The sequence below is a fragment of the Furipterus horrens genome, unplaced genomic scaffold (assembly GCF_987537825.1).
Source record: "Furipterus horrens unplaced genomic scaffold, mFurHor1.1.pri manual_scaffold_2, whole genome shotgun sequence".
In the NCBI taxonomy this organism is placed as follows: Eukaryota; Metazoa; Chordata; class Mammalia; order Chiroptera; family Furipteridae; genus Furipterus; species Furipterus horrens.
Window position 1 is genome coordinate 193,668,001 of NW_028327172.1, and position 21,506 is coordinate 193,689,506.

Below are 21,506 nucleotides of genomic sequence, written 5' to 3' on the forward strand. Positions count from 1 at the left end.
GAAGATGGGACTGGTGGATGTATAAGGAAGGAGCCTGGAGCTAGTGATGTGGCCCTCCAAGGAAGTAGATTTGTGAGAAAATGAATGTATAAAGATTTTCGGGCTTTTCACATGCAAATCATGTTATTTGTAGATATTTTTGAGCTACAAAATAGCCAGCAAATCAGATCTCAAGACAGGGCAGCAGTTCAAATAGAGCTATGGTCAAAAGCCAAGGCTGGCATTTGAGTTACATAATGTGCAGTGAACTGATAAATTTGTTGGTTATTTAGATGATGGGTATAGATTTGGGGATATGCTATGTCATCGCTAAAGAGTTAAACCCAGCATAATCAGTTGAGTAGAAAAGTTATTTTGACTCCTTTTTTGATGCCTTAAGTGATTAGATAGTTTTTCAGTCCAAGGATCTTTTTATAATATATCTCTCTTTGTTTTACATTCTCTACAATTCTACTTGGATGCGGAGGAGTAATGGGGAAAGATATATATGCCTATAAAAATACGAGGACATCTCTGGGGAGATTCAAATACACAGAAAAACAAAACCCTGGGTGGTGGGGACGCTGAAGGACAGAATAGGAGGTTTACCTTGCACAGGCTATCCTTTTGTACTTTCGAATTTTTTTACTGTGTGTACATGTTACTTGGGAAGAAACAAAACTTTAACAAAATATACAGTAGTCCCTCACTAAATCACTGTTCACTTATTGCGGCCTCACTGTATTGCGGGATTTTTAAAAATATCATATTTAATTATCGTTGACTATTTCGCTTTATCGTGGGATTTTGCGGTACTGTATATGTATGTTGTTAAAGTTACGTAGGTTTAAGAGTGTAGAATAAATGTAAGGTTCCTACTTCGTGGGGGAGTCTGGAACATAATACGATAAGTGAGGGAATACTGTATTCAGATTAAGAAGTTCATTTGGTCTGTTATGTGATGAAAGAGCTATAGTCTTCAATTTCTAAAAAAATGTGTATTTTTTTTACATATTATTAACCATAGTCATCATGCTGTACTTTACATCCCCATGACTTACTCATTTTATAACTAGAAATTTGTACCTTTGGACCCCTTCACCTATTTTGCCAACCCTACCCCTAATCCACTTGCCCCCCACCTTCCCCGCTCAGGCAAGCACCAATCTGTTTTCTATATCCATGAGCTTGGGTTTTTGTTTTTAGATTCTTCATGTAAGTGAGATCATGTAGCATGTATGATTTATTTCACTTAGTGTAATGCCTTCAAGGTTCAGCTAATGTTGTTGCTAACGGCAAGATTTCATTCTTTTAATGGCTGAGTAATATTCCATTGTATACTCCTATATGTATTGTATCTTCTTTATCCATTTGTCTATCAGTGCATACCAAGGTTGCTTCCATATATTGGCTATTGTAAACAATGCTACGATAACATAATCCTGCAATGGGGTGCATTTATCTTTCTAAATTAGTGTGTGGGGTTTTTAAAATATATATATAAATATCCATAAGTGGAATTGCTGAATCATATAGTAGTTCTATTTTTAATTTTTTTCAGTAACCTCCATACTTTTTTCCATAGTGGCAACACCAATTTACAGTCCCACCAACAGTGTACAAGAGTTCCCTTTTCTCCACATCTTCGCCAACACTTATTTCTTTTCTTTTTGATAATACCCATAGAATATAATTTTAAGAGTTTTTGGATCAATTCCTTTCATATTTAGAAGACATTAAGATATGTAGCATATTTTTACATTAATTAAGAGCTGTTTTCCCCACTCTAGTTCAATAGGATTGCATTTAGTGGCATACACCAAAGCAAGGTAGATCATCTTAGAGAACAATTTACAAAATCGTTTGTTTAGTTGTTAATTCTAAAATTAAATGAGGTCATAATTAGCATGGCATAGTAATATAGCTAAGGTTTCTTGGGTTGTTACTACAGTTCACATGCCTTATCTATTTTAATCCTCACTAGTACTTATATATAGGTAATATTATCCCTGTCTTACCAAATAAGGAAACTAAAGCTTAGAGGTGTTGAAGAACTTGCCCGGGGTCTTGAAACTTTAGTAAGTTGCAGAACCAGATTTTAAAGCAAGATCTGTCTTCCTGCAGAACCCATGCTTAACCAGCTAAAAGCAAGACTGCTCTGTAGTTGGTTCCCCAAAGAATATCAAGTTAGTAGTTACTGCTTTAATGGAGAGAGGGTGTCAGTATAAAGTAATGAGGCTGAATTGAAACACTGCATGCTCCTCATTCTCTTTATTGTGCAATCATCTCTATATTAAGATTTATGAAATTACCATTTACAAACATCCAAAAAGGTCTCAGCATTGGGTGAACTTTCATAAAAGAATGATGTATGTTTATTGATAGATATAGGTTGTTTTCTTTTGAGTTTTCTTTTTAAAATGACAATCACATTGTTCCAAAATTAGATTATGTAAAAAGATAGACATGAAAACTTGAACTCCCATCTCTACTAGAACCTGCTCTACTCCTCCATTCTACCCCAAACCCCTGTGTTTTCTGTTTTTATTTGTTTCTTGTTTATTCAGCCACTGTTTATGCAGGGGTGAGCAAAAAGAAAAAACTATACACGTTCCACTCTTTCAAAGTTGTAGTTTCTACAAATAGAATCTTTTATTTCTCTCTCTGCTTCTGTATTGCCCTTATAAGTAATACTTAGTTTCTACAAATAGAATCTCTTTTTCTCTCTGCTTCATTTTCCAATGAGAAAAAAACTTCTCATTACTCTCTAGTAGCTCTTCTCTATAGTTGAGTGCTTTTCTTTTGGGAAGTCTAATAATGTATGGGAGCAGGAGCTCTGTCACAGGTGATAAAAAAAAAAATCCTTAATTTAATAGGGGAATTGCAGTATATTTGAAAATTACTTTTAAGTAGGAAAAATCCCTCCAAAATGAACAGCCCCTCAATGTTTTTTGTTTGTATCTGATTTTGAAGGTATGATATCCACTGTGGTAGCATTCATTTAAAAAAAAAACATGATTTTTCTAATGAATAATATCAATTTTTGGTTGAATCTAATGGCTAATTTTCCTTTCTTATTCATTGTAGTTGAGGCAGTCCCAGTCCTACTGCACAGACACAGAATGTCTTCAGGAATGTAAGTAATGATGGGACAGGAGGAGGCTTGGCACTGAGGGCAAAATTAGAGGCTAGCCCTGACTGGTGTGGCTCAGTGGGCTGGGCATTGTACTGCAAACCAAAAGAAAGGTTGCTGGTTTGATCCCCAGTCAGGGCACATACCTAGGTTACGGGTCAAGTCCCCCGCTGGGAGCATACAATGTTTCTCTCCCTCTCTCTGTCCCTTCCCTTCTCTCTCTTAACAATAAATACATAAAAATCTTTAAAAGAGTTAGAGGCTAGGTAACTATGAGTATTTGTCAGAAGTTATTCTTACAGTTTGCTCTTTAAGGAAATTGTCTTCAGTGACGTATTTCCTACTTATTTAATTTTTAACTGAAAGACGTTGGTTTTTTTCCTGCCTTCAAAACAAACCCTGTTTATTGAAGATAATTATAAAAATCAGAGACAAGAAAAAAGGAAAAGGAAAACCTTTCAGAATATTAGAAGATAAACACTGTTGAATAACTTGGTGTAAACACTTCCAGACCTTTTCCTTGGTGAATACATGTGTAGCAGGGCACTTTTGGCTGGTTGAACTGGAACATGGAGGCTGCTAGCACAAACCCCTGTTCTTTCCGTATCATCTATTTTCACCCATGGGAAGATTTGAGAACTTCTGAATAGAGGAACAAGGCATGCTTTTCCAAGGTTGGGAAGCTCCTGTGGAGTCGTTCCTTTGGCTCTGACATTAGCATTAGACATTAGAAGAATGGGCCTCTTTTTCAGGACAGAAATAACTTGAGGGATACTTTGGGGGAACTGAATAACAAACATATAAGCCAGTCCAGTTTTGTGCCATATTAATTCAACTGGTAAAGAATGGAAGTATGCCATTCACAGGGATAGTATAGTGAAGCCTGGCACAATTAGATTTCATATACACTTAACACAAATTGGATCGCTTTGTGTGTTTTGTTTTTCACTACAGCATCATGAATATATCAATGTGTATTTATCTTAAAAATATTTACTGACTACATAATCATCTATTATGGGGATGCGCCAGTGTTTAAGTGATTCCCTTTTTTTTGAATCTTAAGTTGATGATACATTTTTTTACTCTTATAAGTAATACTTAAACATCCTTTGTATATGCATTTTAGGGCTTTTGACATAATGCCAAATTGCATTTATTTATAGGCTAGGTTGTTTAGACTTAACATCTCTGAAGCTGAGCTCCACTTTATTATATATATGAAACTAAAACAAATCACAGTAAGGGACCATTATAAAGGGGCTTGTTATTGCACTATTAATTGTTGTTATTGCAGTGAGAACTGGGTGTCCAGTCAAATTCTATAAATATAACAGAGAAATAGGAGCTGGTATAATGCCTTGTCCAAAGTAGGAATTTTGTTAAAATGTAGTCCATTGGTGCAACAGGATAATTATTAATAATTTTATGCCTCTGGACAAGAAGGTGATAGTACTGTGCAGATGTTGTTAGAATGATGGATGGTGGTTCCCCCACTTCACATTTCTTTATTTCAGTAACATTTATTAATCTATAATGTGTCAACTCAGTTTTTTGACTCTGCAGGTGAAGCTAAAACTTGTTCTAGTTGAAAATAATCTTACTAAACTTACAGGAAATTTTATCACTATTGTGAAATTTGTGACCCTTGATCCAGCCCCACCTGTAAACAGATATATTCTTTTATTTCTGTGAGTGAAATTTCACTTCCTTAATTTAAATATAAAAGCAAACTTTAGACCTTGAATATTAATTTAGTCATACATGCTGGTTTTCTCCCACCAGTTCTTTGATCATTTGTTGGAAATCCTTTCTGAGAGCCATTTTTTTAGTGGTTTAAGTAGTTATTTCCTCTGGGTAATAGAATCACTTCTCTTTATATTCTAAATTTAGGGATCTCATGTTGTTTTCATAAAATATTGATCAGGGGTTCCTATGACCCCCTCTGCAGGTGCAATAATTTGCTAAAATGGCTCCCAGAACAGGGGAAGACAATTAACTATCACTGGTTTATTATAGAGGATACAATTCAGGAGCAGCCAAATGGAAAAGATGCATAGGGCCAGGTAGGGGGAAGGGGTGGGGAGCTTCTCTGTCTTCTTTTGATGCGTCATTCTCCCAGCACATCACTGTGTCCACCAGCCAGGAAACACTCTGAGCCCCATTGGTTAGGGTTTTTTCGGAGGTTCCATTATGTAGGCACGGATGATTAAATCATTGGCCACCGGTGATTAACTCGGTCTCCAGCCCTTCTCCTGTACCTGCACAACAGTGAGTGGAGCGGAAAGTTCCAGCCCTCTAATCACACGGTCAGATTCTGACAACCAGCGCCCATCCTGAAGCTCTGTAAGGACCCACCAAGGGTCATCTCTTTAGCATAAACTTCAGGTATGGTTGAAAGAGATTTGTTATGAGTAACAGAAGATTCTATCACTCAGGAAATTCCAAGGGTTTTGGAGCTCTGTCCCAGGAACCAGGATGAAAACCAAATATCTATTTCTTACTATATCACAATATCACAGGACCCATGGGGCCTGCCCTGTATTACATATTTGAGATGATATAATTGATTAGGGAGCTCATCACTTCCTGTGATAGCAGAATGTAGTTGTAATCTGTTAACAGATCTAGTTGCAAGATTCTTTATATTGAGCTAAATTCCACTTCACTGTGATGTATACCCACAGTTTTGCTCTCTAGAATGGTATAGAACAAGTCTGCTCACTCTTCTGAAAGACTGCCTTTTAGATAGAATTGTTTGAAACCAGCTCTATCACTTATGTGCTTTTAAGTAAATCAGCTTGAAAATGGGTAGCTGTACTGAGAATAATGTAATTACTGTATACCAGTGATTTTCAACCTTTTTCATCTCATGGCACACATAAACTAATTAGTAAAATTTGCAGCATACCCCAAAATATATTTTTTGCTGATCTGACAAAAAAAAAAAAAAGGCATAATTTTGATTTGTTTCACACTAGACAGCTGTTGTTGTTTTGGCTGTTGTCAGTGTTTTATTTGACAGTCTAAGGAAAAGGGGTCAGTTCCCTGGAGTAAACAGTCATGTATTGCATGTTTTAAAAATTCTTGCAGCACACTAATTGAAAATCACTACTGTATACACAACCCCAAAATTATAGGTTTATAGCCTACTGGTGCTCTGTCCACTTTAACTGTTCTAGTTCAATTTTTCCCACTGGAAACCTATAATAAAGTATATAGAAATTATCCCTCAGGATCTGCCAGCTTGCCAGCTCATAGAACCTGCACTTCATTTTTCTGTGTCCAGCGACATTAATAGCTGCTTTGTGAATATTCCATTTGGCATCTTTTTTATAATATTCATGTTAGCTTATAACCAAAGACCTAACCCTTAAACAAAACAGAACACCGTATTTTGGTGCACAGAGTCCTTGTACATTTGTATGATTTGACATCTTTCCAGACCATAGAGTAAAAAGTATTCACCCTCTTAAGGCATGATTTCCAGGCAGTTAAGGAACAGATTTTTTATCCTCTGTGTGATTGTGCTCTTTAATATTTATATGTGCCTAAAAGATATCACAATAAAAACCACAGTGGCCAGATCATTTAAAGGTCCGTTCACCTCTCCATACTGACCTTAAAATAGCTGCTCCTGACATTTGTATTAATTGCATACAGTGTCAGGGAGTTTGAATAGCATACCTGTTCTGAGACTTCTTGAAGAAGTAGCTCCTGTCGCAGAAAGGCTACGCTGATTCATTCATTCAAAAGGGTCATTCATCTCTGTTCCTGAATATTTCAGGAAGTCTGTCAGGTCAGATATCTGGTCTCCAACTCCAAGATATTTTAGGTCTACTTTTCAATTAATTTAACATATTTAATTTTATATATGGTTCAAAAACCAATTAGTGTCAAGTGAAAAGTTGTCTTCCTCCTCAGTCTCCCATCTACTCAGTCCCTGTCTCTAGGTGTTATTAGCCTTCTATATATTGATAGCTTTCCAGGATTTCATATGCATGTACAAACAAAGTATGTATATGTACCCTTGTTTTGGGACACATTATTCTTTACCTTCTTTTTTTTTTTTCTTTCAAAAAATAGCATATCTCATGGAGACCTCCTTCAACCTTTTTTTTTTTTTTTTTTTTTACAGCTTTATAGTGTTTTATTGTACAGATGTAGACATTCTTGGTAGACATTTAGGTTGGTTTCAGTTTTTTGTTAATACTCTTGGACAATATTTCCATGTGAAGGTAAATTCTAGAGTTAATCTTAATTTTGTAGGACTTCTATAAATGAAAAATATTGACTATGATCAAGATCACTTGGTTGATCTGTTATCTAGAAATGATCTTGTTAAATCTTGGAGGTTAGGAAAACTATATCCATTTAGCCTTTTAAGTGGAGAAATTCTACTGCATACTATTACAGTATTCCCTCACTTATCATGGGTATTACGTTCTAGACCAACCCCCGCGATAGGTGAAAATCCGCGAAGTAGGAACCTTACATTTATTTTCGTATTTATATATATTCTAAGGCTTTATAAACCCCTCCTACACACTTATAAACCATTCCCAGTCCCTTATTAACCTTTCTCACTCCCTTAGTAACCTTTTCCACACTTTTATAATACCTATGTTCTTAAACATATTCTACACTCTTAAACCTACGTAACTTTAACAACATATGTATACAGTACCGCAAAATTCTGTGATATAGCGAAAAATCTGTGATAAATAATTAAACATAGTATTTTTAAAAATCCCACGTTACAGTGTGGCCGCTGTAAGTGAACCACGGTATAGCGAGGGACTACTGTATCCTTTGGAGGCATCCTTAATGTCTTTTCTTTTCTCCTCTACCGCCATTCTAGTCAGTCACCAAATATGCTTCTTCCATCCTTGTACCATTTGTATTTGACCCTTTTCCATTCCCATGTCACTGTCTTATCCAGGCTAGTTATTCCTGCTAGGTTCCCTCTGCACTCAAGTCTTTTCTGTGCTCCAGTTAATCCTAATACTGGTAAAGGCTAATGTTTATTGAATACCTGCTGTGTACCAGGCACAGTGCTAACTGTTTTTCATTTACTGATCATTGCAATCCTCACAACAACTCTGAGATGATGGTAGTGTTTCCATTTCACAAGTAAAGAAACAGAGGCGCAGATAACATAGCTAAGAGATGGTCTCAATTCTTAAAAAGTTAATAACATCATTAGGAGAAATAGGAAAACATTTTTTCCAACTAGAAATGTTACACTCGTCCAGAGAAGAAAGGAAAGAGTGGGCAGAGGAAATGGAGGTTTTTTATAGAAGTGAGAGGGATGTAGGATATAGGAGAATAAATGGAGGTTAGGTATAAGAATATCATAGAGGAAAAATAATGAGTGCCCCAGGGCTGAATTTGCAAAGTTGGCAAATGCTGTCAGCCAAACTAGTGTTGAACTATTGCATCAGATTCATTTGGAAAGCTTTAAAAATATCGTTGGTTCCTTACCGCACCCCTGAGCTGCTCTTGAATTAAATGGTGTGAGGTAGATCCTTAGAATCTCTGGTGTTGGTATCGTCACATGCTATTTTTATGTCCAGGCAGGCTAGGAATCACTGGCTGAAGAAGGAAGAATGAATAGGGTTGACAAAGAATACTTTTTCTGAGAAAAAGTTGAGTTAATATTGATGAGTAGGCCAGATCATATGAGAGGCCAGGCTGAAAGAGTTCCAAGTTGAAGCAGTAGACAGCAGAGTGAGTCACTGGGTTTGGTCAGCAGAGATGTCTTAATAACAGTGTTTTCTGGCAGCAAAACGCAGGAAGAAAGGCTGCAATAGGAACCAAGCTAGGAGACAGTTACAGGGAACTAAGTGTCATATAATCACTGTGAGAGTCTTAAAAAAAAAAGAGTGGGCATTTTGTCAGGGCTGCTTGGTCCAGAAATACAAATTAGCGAATTTGTGATCTGAAGTTGAACTCTCAGAAGCTTCCGAATCTTTTACTTGTGAAGAGTATCAAAAAGGGATCCATTTTCTAAACTGAATAAAGTAAGAATTGGTATTGGAGTTACTCTGGTCTCTACTATCTATACAGTTACTTGATCTAGCATTTTATTTCTGTGAGGGGCACTATAAGAGGTGATAGTGTATGGAAAGCACAGTTCATCTTTGATTAACTTTAAGTAATCTAGCTTTACCTAACAGCTAGTTATAAGCTTACCAAAAAATCCTTTTTAAATCTGTGTTTTCCAGTTTAGCTATCTACAGCACTAACAGTTTTCAGAGGTCTGCCTCACTGTGTGATATTGTCGGAGATTATGATGGAGCAAAGAAGTAAAGAGCACAGGCTCTGGAATGAGAGCACCCATATTTAAATCCTAATTTGCCATATACCATTGGGATTTAATCCTCCTTTCCCCCAGTGGATATAGAGAAAAAAAAAAACTGCCGATATATTGTGTGATGAGTAATGCAGCTTTGGTGACTGAATACTGTGTTAGCTGTTTCTGGGGGAGTAATTGGGGTTGGGACAGACAGGGACTACATTCCTATACAGCCTGCCCTTGGGCTGGCTCACCCCTTGGCTTGACTTTGTTCCCGTTGGTTACCAATCTCTTGGCCTCAGGGATGTCACTCATCCCTTCATTTCTTGGGAGTGAGTCCTGGGCCCTCGGACCTCAGTGCACTGCATCTTTTTTTTTTTTTTTTAAGATTTTATTTATTTTGTAAAGAGAAGGGAAGGGAGAAAAAGGGAGAGAAAAAGTGACGTTTCTCTGTCACTGGGGAATGAACCAGTGACCTTTTGCTTTGTGGGACAACGCCCAACCTACTGATCCGTACCAGTCAGGGCTTTAAAAAAAAATGTTTTGTTTATTTATAATACAGTGCATCTTGTCTGGATTTCTTTTACTTTTTCCTGAGTCAAGGAGAACAAAACCAAACAGTTACAGTCTTGACAGCCTATTTTAATAACCCAACTAAAGATACTATGCTTAGAAATCCAATCTTCTGTAATTTTCATTTCTCACAATTGTTTTCTGATGTAGTTCAACAGAAAAAATGTTTCATTTATTAAAAGTTTTTTAAGGTCATACTATGGGCCAGGCACTGTGGTAGGAACTTGTTATTCTGAATTAAGAAAGATAGGGCTGCCTCAAGGAGCAGGGAAATACTCATACATACATACATACATACACACACCTGACTTACTTCGCTTAATAGATGCATAGACTTTTAAAATATCTAGATCTGGATCCAATTTTTATTTTGCAAAAAAGGCAGCCAAATTAGTATCTTTGTGAATATCATTAAAGGGCTCTTTAATCTGTATATTGTGCAACTCAGGTGTTCCTTTTTCTTTAGGCTTTTATTCTTTTTCTTGCTGCTCCTGTAATTAAAATGCAGAATTCCCTCTTCCCCCCAAAGTAGAGTGTCTTTACTGTATATCAGGTGATTTTAACCCATGTTCCATTGATCTCAGTATTTCTGGATTGCTGGCTTTGTGGATCAGTGAGTGTTCCACAATTATATGCAAAATTGTTAAATATCTATACATGGTTTCTTATGGTGAAGAGAGTCCCCTTAATTTTTATTAAATTCTCAAAGGATCCTATTACCCCCAAATATTAAGAACTACCCTATTAAAATCTTCATTTAATAGGCTTTGGCTTTTGACTATTTTATACCATTTACCATTTAGATTTTCTCACAGAAGGGAAATTGAAAATGTAATACTTGATAATTGTACATCTCTAAATTAGTAATACAATTTTTAATATTAATACAATTTTTGAAGTTGACATTTAAATATAATTTTTTTTTACATTTACCTATGATAATTGTGCTACAGTTTTTGTTGCAAATACAATTTTTTTTGTCTTTAGTACCAGGACCTTCTGGTGATAATGGCATCAGTATTACCATGATCTTGATGGCCTGGATGGTTGTTGCAATGATCTTGTTTCTACTGAGACCCCCTAATCTGAGAGGATCCAATCTAACTGGAAAGCCAAACAGTCCTCATAATGTAAGTGCCGTGGATTGGAAACCCACTGGGGGCGGGGGGGGGGGGGGTGGCCTGGGAAGGGGAAGGAGTTTGTTTTGACGGAAATACCTTAATTTGAAAAAGGAAGATTTAATTCATGGAATAAGTTTGTTCTTTGTCATGTCATCCTAGTAAATTTTGCAACCCCAATTGGCTTAGTGTTTGTGGCATTTACATATAGAGATAAACATAGTAGCCCAAAAAAAATTTAAAAATGAATTCCATCTTGACTCACATGAGAAACATAAAAAATGATCCAGTCCACAATAATTTACAGCAATATTTCTCAAATCTCAGCCCTTATTCCCCAGTTCTATCCACCTCTTAGTTGATCCCTTGCCTCTCATGCTTCCAGCTCCCTAAATTCTCTTACTAGCTACAGTTCAAATGTTTTTACTTGCACTTCATTTCCTCCCCTGGGTCCTAGCTATTAAATACAGTAGAGACACTGAGCCTATCTGGCTAGATCCTGTTTTCCTGTTGTTTTCCCATCAATTCCTCTCAAACTCATTTTTCCTGTTCTGCATCACTGTAGATCAACTGAGCTGAGAAAAGCAGAGGTAGGAATCACCCACTTTGATAAATTTTGATAGTCATCATTACAACCATTTTTAGCATCTTCTAAATGAAAACCATGAAGTGACCCAACAGTTTCTGGTACTGTCTTTACTAGAACCTCCACTAAAGGATTCCTTTTATCTTTTTCAGAACCATGTATGCAATATGTGTTTGTATTTAATTTTTTTCATTTCATTTGGATATTATATCTTTAAAAATATTTCCATGGATTCATTTTTTTGAACACTGAATTATCCCACTAATTCCCTTGTTCAACCTTCACCATGTGGGATTCTTAAAATAATTGCTTTTCCTCAACCTTGTGTTGTTAACTATAAGAAAGTAGTTCATTTAAACTAATTATGTACGAGGAGCAAATGTGCGATGTTAATTAGTCAGTGCTTTGGTTTTTAAGGATTAGAACGTCTAGATATGCAGCACGCTACTTTAAGAAAGAAGGTCTCATTAGCACTATATTAAAAGGGGTTATCCATTAAACAGCTTGTATATGTCTTGATAAAGTGCTTTCTCCTTAGCCCTTATTACTTTCTATATACAGTCTTAATTCATATCAAAGAGCAATCTCCTCACTGTTTAGAGCTAAAGAAATCCAACTTAATAAGCTAATTTAAAAGCCATTAAAAGTGACAGAAATGCAAGATTACAGCTCCCTCAACCTTATTTCATTGTCAGGAATAGTAGCTCCACTGCTCTAAGAACAAGCAAGAAAACATATTGACTAATTCCAAGTAGAAAAATTGATCACCCTCTACTAGGGCCTCATATAGCATGTCAAAGTAAATAAATGGAATCTTCCTGAAGATTCCTGAAGTGTTGATCTTCCCTTTACAGTTAAGATGCTTTCTATTGCAAGTAACAAAAATCAACTCAACCTGGTTTAAGTGCTTTATTGGTTTATACATGAGAAAATCCAGAGGTAGACTCATTGTTTGGAAAGGTTAACAGTGTTATCAAAGACCGTTTCTTTCATCACACCATCAGCTTCATTCCAAGATGAGCTTCCTTTGTAGTCATCAGATAGATGGCTGCCAATAGCATCTGGAGCCACACGTGTCCTCATTGCCATTCTGTAGTGAGAAACAAAAGTCTCTAGCTTCACTTTGTGCTGTACTCAATCCATCACCTTAGCAAGAGGGATGAGACTACCTTTATTGGTTTAAATATCACCTCTAGAGCTGTTTGTTAGGGAGAGCAGTTTCATCCAAAACATATCACTGTTACACAATTTCTCTTTCTTCCATACCACAGGTAAGAATGAGACAAACATTGGTGAATCCATGTTAATCTAGTGTTCCCTTGTGAAAAAAACATGAAAAGTTCAAATAAAGAGGATTTGGGATGGGAGGGTGGGGGTAATGCTTTTCAGTTCTTACTCTATGCATTAGATTGGTTGCACTGGGATTTAAGAAGTCAATTCCCTAATTTCTCTCTTAATACAGGGACAAGACCCACCAGCCCCTCCTGTGGACTAATTTTGTGATACGAGAAGTGAAAATAGTTAACACCTTGCACGACCAAATGAACGAAGACGACCAGAGTACTCTTAACCCCATTATAACTATTCTTCCTTTTGCATCTGCCATATAGGATGGTATTGTTTTCATGAGCTTCTATAAATTTTACTTGCAAGCTTATTTTTGCTTCCTGTGTTATCACCATTCCTATTCACAGTATATTTGAGTAAATGATTATATTTTTAAAAGTTACATGGTTTTTTTTGGTTATCCTAAACTCAAACATTCCATTCATTTGTAACTGTGATCACAATTTTGGTGATGATTTCTGGCCTGAGTGAAGGAATTTGAATCTCTGCATTTAAATATTTTAAATAGTTTTGATAGGTTTTAAAGTTGATTTTTTCGTAAGGTATTTATAAAGTTATTTAGGGTTGTCTACGATTGTATGAAAGAAAATTAGAACCACACTATATTTCTACTTACCTTGGTAGTTTATTTGTGGGTGGCAGTTCTTAGGACTGTGGCAGCCTTTGGAATATTTTACAAGGGACAGCAGAAATCTGTATCATCCACTACAACTGGCTAATGTGACTAGAAAAGGAAAAGAAATGAAATAACTGTTTACTAAGTTTTTTATTCCCATAAAGTGTCTAATATTAAGAAAACTCTAAATAAACATGATTTAAATGTGGTGTATTGCTTACAGTCCATTATCTGGCATTTGAAGTCACTGCATACTAAATAGCTTCACAAGGTTCATGAAAGGAGGAAAATAGTTAATTCTTTTTGCCTTTGCCAGGTATAATCTATACAGTAATAATTTAATCAGTAATTTATTTTTAAAATGGGTGCCTCTCAGAAAGCTTCCTTTCTGTTTAAGCACTTCCCAATTAAATGAAACTCTTAAGGCTAGCTGTATTGGGGGCCTGTTTGCTTACTGACATTTGAATGCTATTTACTTATTTACTCTTTTTTTCTTTGAAGAAAAGTATTGGAGTATTTTGTTATCCTTCTGACTTTAAAAAATATTCAATGAATCCTTGGTTTACTCCAAGGAAAAAGGAGGGAAATGAGAAATCATCAAAGAGCTTTTTCTTACCTTATATATCTCATTCTTAGTTTGGTAATGGGATGGATTGGGGTGGGGAGGAGCATTAATATAGGTGAAATTCTGAACTCTATACAAAGTAAAATGTTGCACTGTTTTGGTCAGCTTGGAAGAAAATGAATACAAAATGAATACAAATGGCATTTTAAAAAGTTTGCATGACCTATATGGTTATGGATGTTTTTCTTAGCAGGTGACTGCAGATGATTTATGAGGGCTAGAAGATATTTTACTATCAGTGTAAGGATGTCTTCCCCCTAGATGTGTCTAGCTTTTCACTGTATCAGAGAAATTACTTGTATGAATTGAATAAACTTCTCTGTATCATTGTATGGTTTAATAGTCTCCAATATAGCTGTATGACACTCTTAGGATATTTTCCCCTTTATTATATTCTGGGTCATAAACCTTGTAAGGGCTTCATTTCATTATATAATCCAATATTGACTGCTTTTATTCCTCCTGTGCATCTTGGCTCTGTGCTTAATTTCTTGAAAAAATATAACGTGCTAATTAGGGTATTGTAACATAGGTAAGTCAAATCCCAGATAAATAAATACCATGGAGTTAAGGTTTTTCCTCTTGCTGTGGCCTACTGGAAGCTGTCCCAGCTCTATAGCTTTTAAAGTGTTTAAAGCAGAAAGAGCAGGAATGGCATAAGACAGAGCTAAGTGCTTATAAGTATTCCTATTTCTGCCCTTGCCCCCTGAACTTTGAAGGCTTGCACATATATCCTGAAGTCTGTTCTCTAAAATGCTAGAAAGGTAATCTCTGGCAGAGATCCTGATATAATCACTGAATCAAGACTCACAAATAATTGAGACCTGGTTTTGGTAGAAGATGTGGCTGTGACAGGGAAACAATGTCTAGTATTAGAAAGAGACCTGGAAACCTGGATCTTATTCCTGGTTCATTTCTGTCACATACATTTAATTGGCATTACATCTAGAATATTAACCTTTTCCTATATGGATCATCCATTTAACTAGTAACAAAAGTTTTTAGTGGAATATTTAATCTTGGTTTTTTGGTTTGTTGTTTTTTTGCTTGTAAAACTTCTCTACAGTCCTGAAAAGAATAGTGTACAACTACATATAAAATATTTCTGTTGACCTAACTAGTAATTTATCCTTTTTAATTCTTAAAGCTTCTACACGTGGCCTTTTTATTGAGCACACTTATTTGTTACTTGCCTTGTAAACATTCACATGAACTATGGCTACAATCATTTTTAATAATCTGGAAAAAAGAAAGAAAAATCTTCACATTTTTATCACCGTGCACTCTTAAAACATTCCACAAATGCCATTAAGAATTTATTTTACTAGTCATTTAATGTTCTTTTATGTAAAATAACGTGTTCTTTTGTTTTACATATGGAAAAAGTTAACACTGAAACTGTGTAGAGTAAAAGATTTTATCATGTATCTACTATCCCGTGGTCAGCAAGTTATATTCTAAACAACTTGCAGAGATTTTCCAAAGTAACTATTAAGTTCAGCTATTCCATAGTTACTTTTAGTGTCTTTGTTGTACGTGATGTGATAGTGTTTATGGAATTACCAAATTCTTACATTTTCAAAGAAACCTTGGAAATTTATCACTCTGAATGAAAGTCTCACTCTAAATGAGCATGTGCTAAAATTTGACCAGCTCAGCTTAAGACACAAAACAGCAACTTGAAGGAGAAATGGGAGTTTTCAATTAATGGGTTAAATTTTTTTTGTTGAAATAGGTTTAGTTTTGACATTATACTATTTCTAAATGAAAAAATCATATGTATTTGTTATCATGTCTGATGATTACTTTGTTAAAAGGAAAAGTGGTCATGTACTATACTAAATGTTAATTGCTGTTTTAAATGTTTAATCATGCCAAACAAATCATGTCTGTGCCATCCAGGGTTTATTGTAATCTTTTAATGAGTACTTGGATTGGGATAAAGGGCTTGTACTATGCACTTTTTATTAATGAATAAATAGAAAATGTTAGTAACACTCAATGTTTTCTGTTTGGCTTTTCTGGGAAGAGAATTAAGTATCTTGCTTAGTAAAACATTAACATCCTTTATTAAGCAGTTTCTTTGTAAGACTTTTTACCCCTAACTAAAGATTTTCCTGAGAGAACTTTTAAGTTTTAAGAATAATATTTATATAATAGCAGTATGAGGCCTTACAATTAATCCAGCAAGTACAATTTTGTAGTTACAACATACAGAACAGGTGTAAATCTACTACCAGAGCCTACACCCCAACAGATGGGTTAAGATTTATATCCTTGCAAATGTTCTTCATCCTCATTTTAACCTAACAACCTTAGAGACTACATTTTACTCTGTTTTGTCTTACACTGCACCTGTGTACTTTCCCAGTTTCACTAGCAACTCCTATTGAAAGCTGGAGTCTCAAGATTTAGGCATGATTCTGTTAGCCAAAGCTAAATCAGAAAATACAAGGCTTAAGAAAATCTTGAGCTAATATTGAAAATTACAGCCTTGGAATTACAATATAATATACAGATAATGTATTATAGAATTGTATCCCTGAAGCCTATAGAATTTTATTAACCAATGCCACCCTAATAAATTCAATTTAAAAGAAAAAGAAAATTATAGTTTCTCCATTGAAGCAATGGATAGGGCTAATTTTCTCCCTACATAACATTGAAGCTATTTTTTCACTGTCACAGTATTTCATGAACTTAATCACACAGGTGTGAACTGGCAACAGTTGAAGTTGAATTCCTAGTGCCCTTTCACATTAATAATTTTTTATGGTAATCAACGAAAGCATCAAAAATATTCAAAGGGTGTTTTTGTTGAAGATAGCTGAAGATTTTAAAAATCACTCTAATTTTCATCCAGCTCTCAAACTTACATTTTCATTGTAGCAATCTTCTTGTGTGCTAAATAAAAATATTTAGTATAGCCCTGGCTGGTGTGGCTCAGTGGATTGAGTACCGGTCCTCGAACCACAGGGTCGCCTGTTCCATTCCCAGTCAGGGCACATGCCTGGGTGGTGGGCCACATCTTCAGTTGTGGGTATGTGAGAGGCAACCACACCTTGATGTTTCTCTCCCTTTCTCCTTCCCTTCCTCTCTCTCTAAAAATAAAATCTTTAAAAATATATATTTAGTATTGTCAGTAGGTTTTAGCCTTGGGGAGAAAATGTTCAAGTAGCATTGTGTGATCCCAGCCTAATGTTAAGGTGAGCAATTCATTCAGATTTTTAGCTATTCTCATAACTAAAAAAACATGCCAGAGGCTATAGCATATAGTGATACCTTATAGTGATTCTCAACCACTCTGGTTTGGAAACCCCAAAGAGCTTTTTGTTTATATGGGTTATATCTGCTGATATTCACTGTGCTGTGTCCCAAATTAAAACATTTAAAAGCATTAAGTATTTTAAAATAATAAACCCAGTACAGGTTAATGTAAAAATTTTTAACTAAAAATAACCATTTTCCAAAATGAAAATTTAGTGAGAAGAGTGACACTGCTTTACATTTTGCAAATCTCTTTAATGGCTGGCTTAATATAAGAAAGCTGAGTTATTATTTTTACTTCCAAATTCAATGTTGTAGTATCTCCCCTTCTCATGAAACTGTATGCATGTTAGTTTTCTATTATTAAAAGACTTAACGCTATTTTGACCAGCCTATGCCTTGACAACCTCCACTTACTTTTTTAAGTATATTTTATTGATTATATCGTTATAATAGTTTCTATTTTTTCCCCTTTGCTCCCCTCTGCCCAGTACTCCCCCTCCCCCAGCAATCCCTCCCCAACAGTCCATGCCCATGGGTCATACATACAAGTTCTCTGGCCTCACCCTTTCCTATATTATTCTTTAAAAAAAAAATTAATTATTTTAACAATAAAAAATAACAATCCCTCCCTCTCAGACTTAAGACTTACTCCACTTATTTTTAATACAATCTTTGAGTAAAGCCGTGACAGCAAATTATAAATGCAGAAACTACAAGAAATCTTTTAAGAACTGCTGACAAAACTGTATAGCTCCAAAGCATTAAGACAACTGTAACCCCAGCTGCTGTCCAAAAAGTTGGAATCAGTGTGATTCGACTGCCTAGAAAATAAAAGATCTGATATAACTAAGTTGAAGTACTTTGTTGAATAAATCTTGTAAATTTTATCCAGTCTGTCTTGAAAAATTTAGTAGTCCTGCATAATACTGAAGTTGCTTTTAAAAGAGCCAAGATCATAATATATATGGCATCTTCTGATGGAATTCTAAACATCCCAACATAGGCCAAAATGTTTCCTGCTTCGAACTTTCAACTTCAGTCTTAACAAAATTAAGTATAAAATGAGGAAAGATAGTTTTGAGGTGTCTTGGTTAATCACTATAGTGGACATCCCCAAAACCAGAGTTCAGTTTATCCTTTTGTTTGAGACACAGGGGAATTTTACCCCAGGGTAACAGATCATACAATAAGGTTTTATTTTGGTGAAAGGTAAGCCTTTTCTTATGAAAAATGGATTGTTCTCGGTCAGATCAATTTTGGGAAGGGTACCCATGGAAGCTGAGGAGCTGGATGGAAACTGATCCCCTTAAATATATCAGCGCAAAGCAAAACTAACCTTGACTGTCAGAAGCCAGGATAGTGTGGCAGGGAAGGTGCGGGGGGCAGGCGGTGGTATTACCAAAGTCCTATTGCTTTTATTCCCACATCATATCTTGAATTTGTTCATTTCTCTGAATTTCCATGGCTACAAGTCCTGTTGCTTTTATTCCCACATTATATCTTGAATCTGTTCATTTCTCTGAATTTCCATGGCTACTACCTTGGACATTCTACTTCTAATTCTGGATAAGTATAATTACTTCAGAATTGCTCTCGCCACACTCATTCTTGTTATTCCTCCAACTACCCTCTTCATTCCCCCTAGTTAATGCCCGTGTTTCCATTAGGAGCTCAATTATCACAACTTCAGGAAGCATTTCTGACCTACTATGTTAATACTCCCATTGTATACTCTTATAAGACTATGTATCTTTCCTTAATAAAGAAGTGATTTTACATATATCAGTGTGATAGATGTTTCCCCACAGGAAAAATTAGGAAGGCAGGAAATGTATCTTTCTACTCACAATTATATTCCTAGTAATTAGCACAACACTGTCACATAGTAAACACTCAGAGGAAATAATGGATAGGTTTTAAATTGTGAGAGGAACCTGTTTATAAATTGAAATCGTACATAAAAAGTTGATATATAAAGCAGAAAACAACTGCTGATTTGGAGACGGGAGAGACACAGGAGAGCAGAACCCTGCCTGTTTTAACCTCCCATTTAATTTTCTTTCCTCACAGACTGACACAGCACCAGAGGAACATCCAGAAGTTCTCAGACTTTTTGTTTACAAGACTCCTTTACACATTTAAAATTAAGACCCTCCCAAATTTTTTCATATTGATTTATATCTATTGGTATTTATTCTACTAGAAATGAAAACTGATAATTATGAAAAATACATTAATTTCTTAAAAGTGACAAATAAGTTACATGTTAACAATAAATAACACATCATTTCAATAAAAAAGTACTATATTGCCAAGTAAATCTGTACAAAGATTGGTACTGCTTGACATTTCTGTAAATCTAAAAATCTGCATTCAATCTGTTAGTGTCAATGAGCCTCTGGAAAATTCCACTGTATGTTTGTGACAAGATGAGAGTTAGTAAAGCAAGTAACATTAGTTTTATCATGAAATGTTTTGACCTCCTGGATCCTCCTGAAAGGTCTCAAAGATTGTTAGCACATTTTGAGAATGGCTGTCCTAGATTCAAAGGTCCAGTCAAGCTAACATTGATATATGACTTAATTTCTGAGATCTTACTGTTGTAAAGATTGTGTATCAAAATACAAAGGATGGGAAGTGAATTATAGGTAGCAAATCTTATATTCAAAAAAGGGGGAAGAATAACAGAAAAATGATGTTTATTAGAAGCACAATTGTAACAGGTAACAAATTATCTATATGCCAAGTTCAAAATGATACCTCTATTATATTAGTCACATGCATTGCAATTATTTATGTGTTCATTTCTGCTACTAGCCTGTAAGTTGGAAGAAGGTATTGGGTCTTGATTCATTTGGCATCTGTGGCCTCTAGGATAATGTCTAAATATTTGACAGATGAATGAATTTAACTGCATAGAATGTACGCCTACATATACTATCACACTTTCTATAATTCACAGCAAATTATTGTATTTAGTCAACGTTCAACTGCTTTTTAGAAGTCGTCATCAATGATCCTATGAAGAAAACCATCATCTATGTAGTACTTGAACATGCCTTTACAAACTCATCAGTTTTCTCATGATGTATTTTAAAATGCTTTGACTTTACAAATTATGTCACCTGATATTTTTAATTTAATGAGGGAAACCAAAACTTATGACTGCTCTTATTTGCGGTTTAAATGACCTTGGGTTGGGAAAAGAGAAATACAACCCACTTTTAATTTTACCTTCCCTGGTACACGGCACTCGTGTTGCATGTTCCACACATGTCATAGACACCCCAGATCCTGAATTTGACAAGAGTATCACCTCCGAAAAATCTCTCTGAAGGGCGTGGGTGGCTCGCTTCTTCGCGCAGGGATCAGGGTTGGGCACTAACTGGTCCAGTCATTTCTGGACTCAGCATTCTCCAGACGTGAGGCAGCTTTTTCCCAGAAGAGGCGGGTCGGACGGCTTCTGACTAAATCTTAGGCCGCAAGCCCGGAGGGTGCGGCGGACCCAAGGGCCTTAAGGGCGTGGTAGGGGAGTAAGTCGCCGGCCCAGTTGGGCCCGCAGAGTCTAGCCGAACAAAGACAAGGCCAACTGCTGGGGAGACCGGAAGGGGTCCGGTACCTTCCGGTCCCCTCAGGCCACGGCCGGACCAGTACCCCCGCATCCCCTGAGTATGGCTGACCTGGTGCGCATGCAGCAGCACCACAGCGCGGTCCGTCAGCCAGGACCGGGGCACAGGTAGGGAAGTGGAGCCAAACCGTTACTCCAATGCCTCTGACTGCCGTGGTGGTGATGCGCCCGCGCCCCAGACTTACAGCCAAACCCGACCCGTTGCGCACGCAGCTATGCCCTGCGCCGCTCACGGTAGGGGCGGGGCCGCTGATCTGGCCAGAGTGGATTCGCCCAGGCTCGGCAAGGGGCGTGGCCTGTCCTTCCCAGCTACGGCTAGCCCCGCCCCCGCCC

General features: G+C 36.3%; 1 protein-coding gene and 1 long non-coding RNA gene across 5 annotated transcripts in view; one reads left to right on the plus strand and one right to left on the minus strand.

The window, feature by feature from the left end:
* Positions 1-13,859, plus strand: part of SMIM14 (small integral membrane protein 14) — a 60,098-nt gene extending 46,239 nt beyond the window's left edge. For all 3 annotated transcript variants that reach the window (XM_090266973.1, XM_090266971.1, XM_090266972.1), the window contains 3 exons: positions 3,067-3,115; positions 10,971-11,113; positions 13,150-13,859. In XM_090266973.1, coding sequence (XP_090123099.1) covers positions 3,067-3,115; positions 10,971-11,113; positions 13,150-13,182 — 225 coding nt within the window. In that variant the 3' untranslated portion in view covers positions 13,183-13,859. The remainder of the gene's footprint in view (positions 1-3,066; positions 3,116-10,970; positions 11,114-13,149) is intronic.
* Positions 12,595-21,412, minus strand: LOC150020217 (uncharacterized). 2 transcript variants are annotated; one of them, XR_016509120.1, is made up of 3 exons: positions 21,359-21,412; positions 13,651-13,758; positions 12,595-12,777 (listed from the first exon to the last, which is right to left on the minus strand). It is a non-coding gene; the product is annotated as an uncharacterized LOC150020217 (long non-coding RNA). The 2 variants fall into 2 exon arrangements; XR_016509119.1 differs by lacking the exon at positions 21,359-21,412 and adding an exon at positions 21,226-21,352.
* Positions 21,413-21,506: the final 94 nt, after the last annotated feature.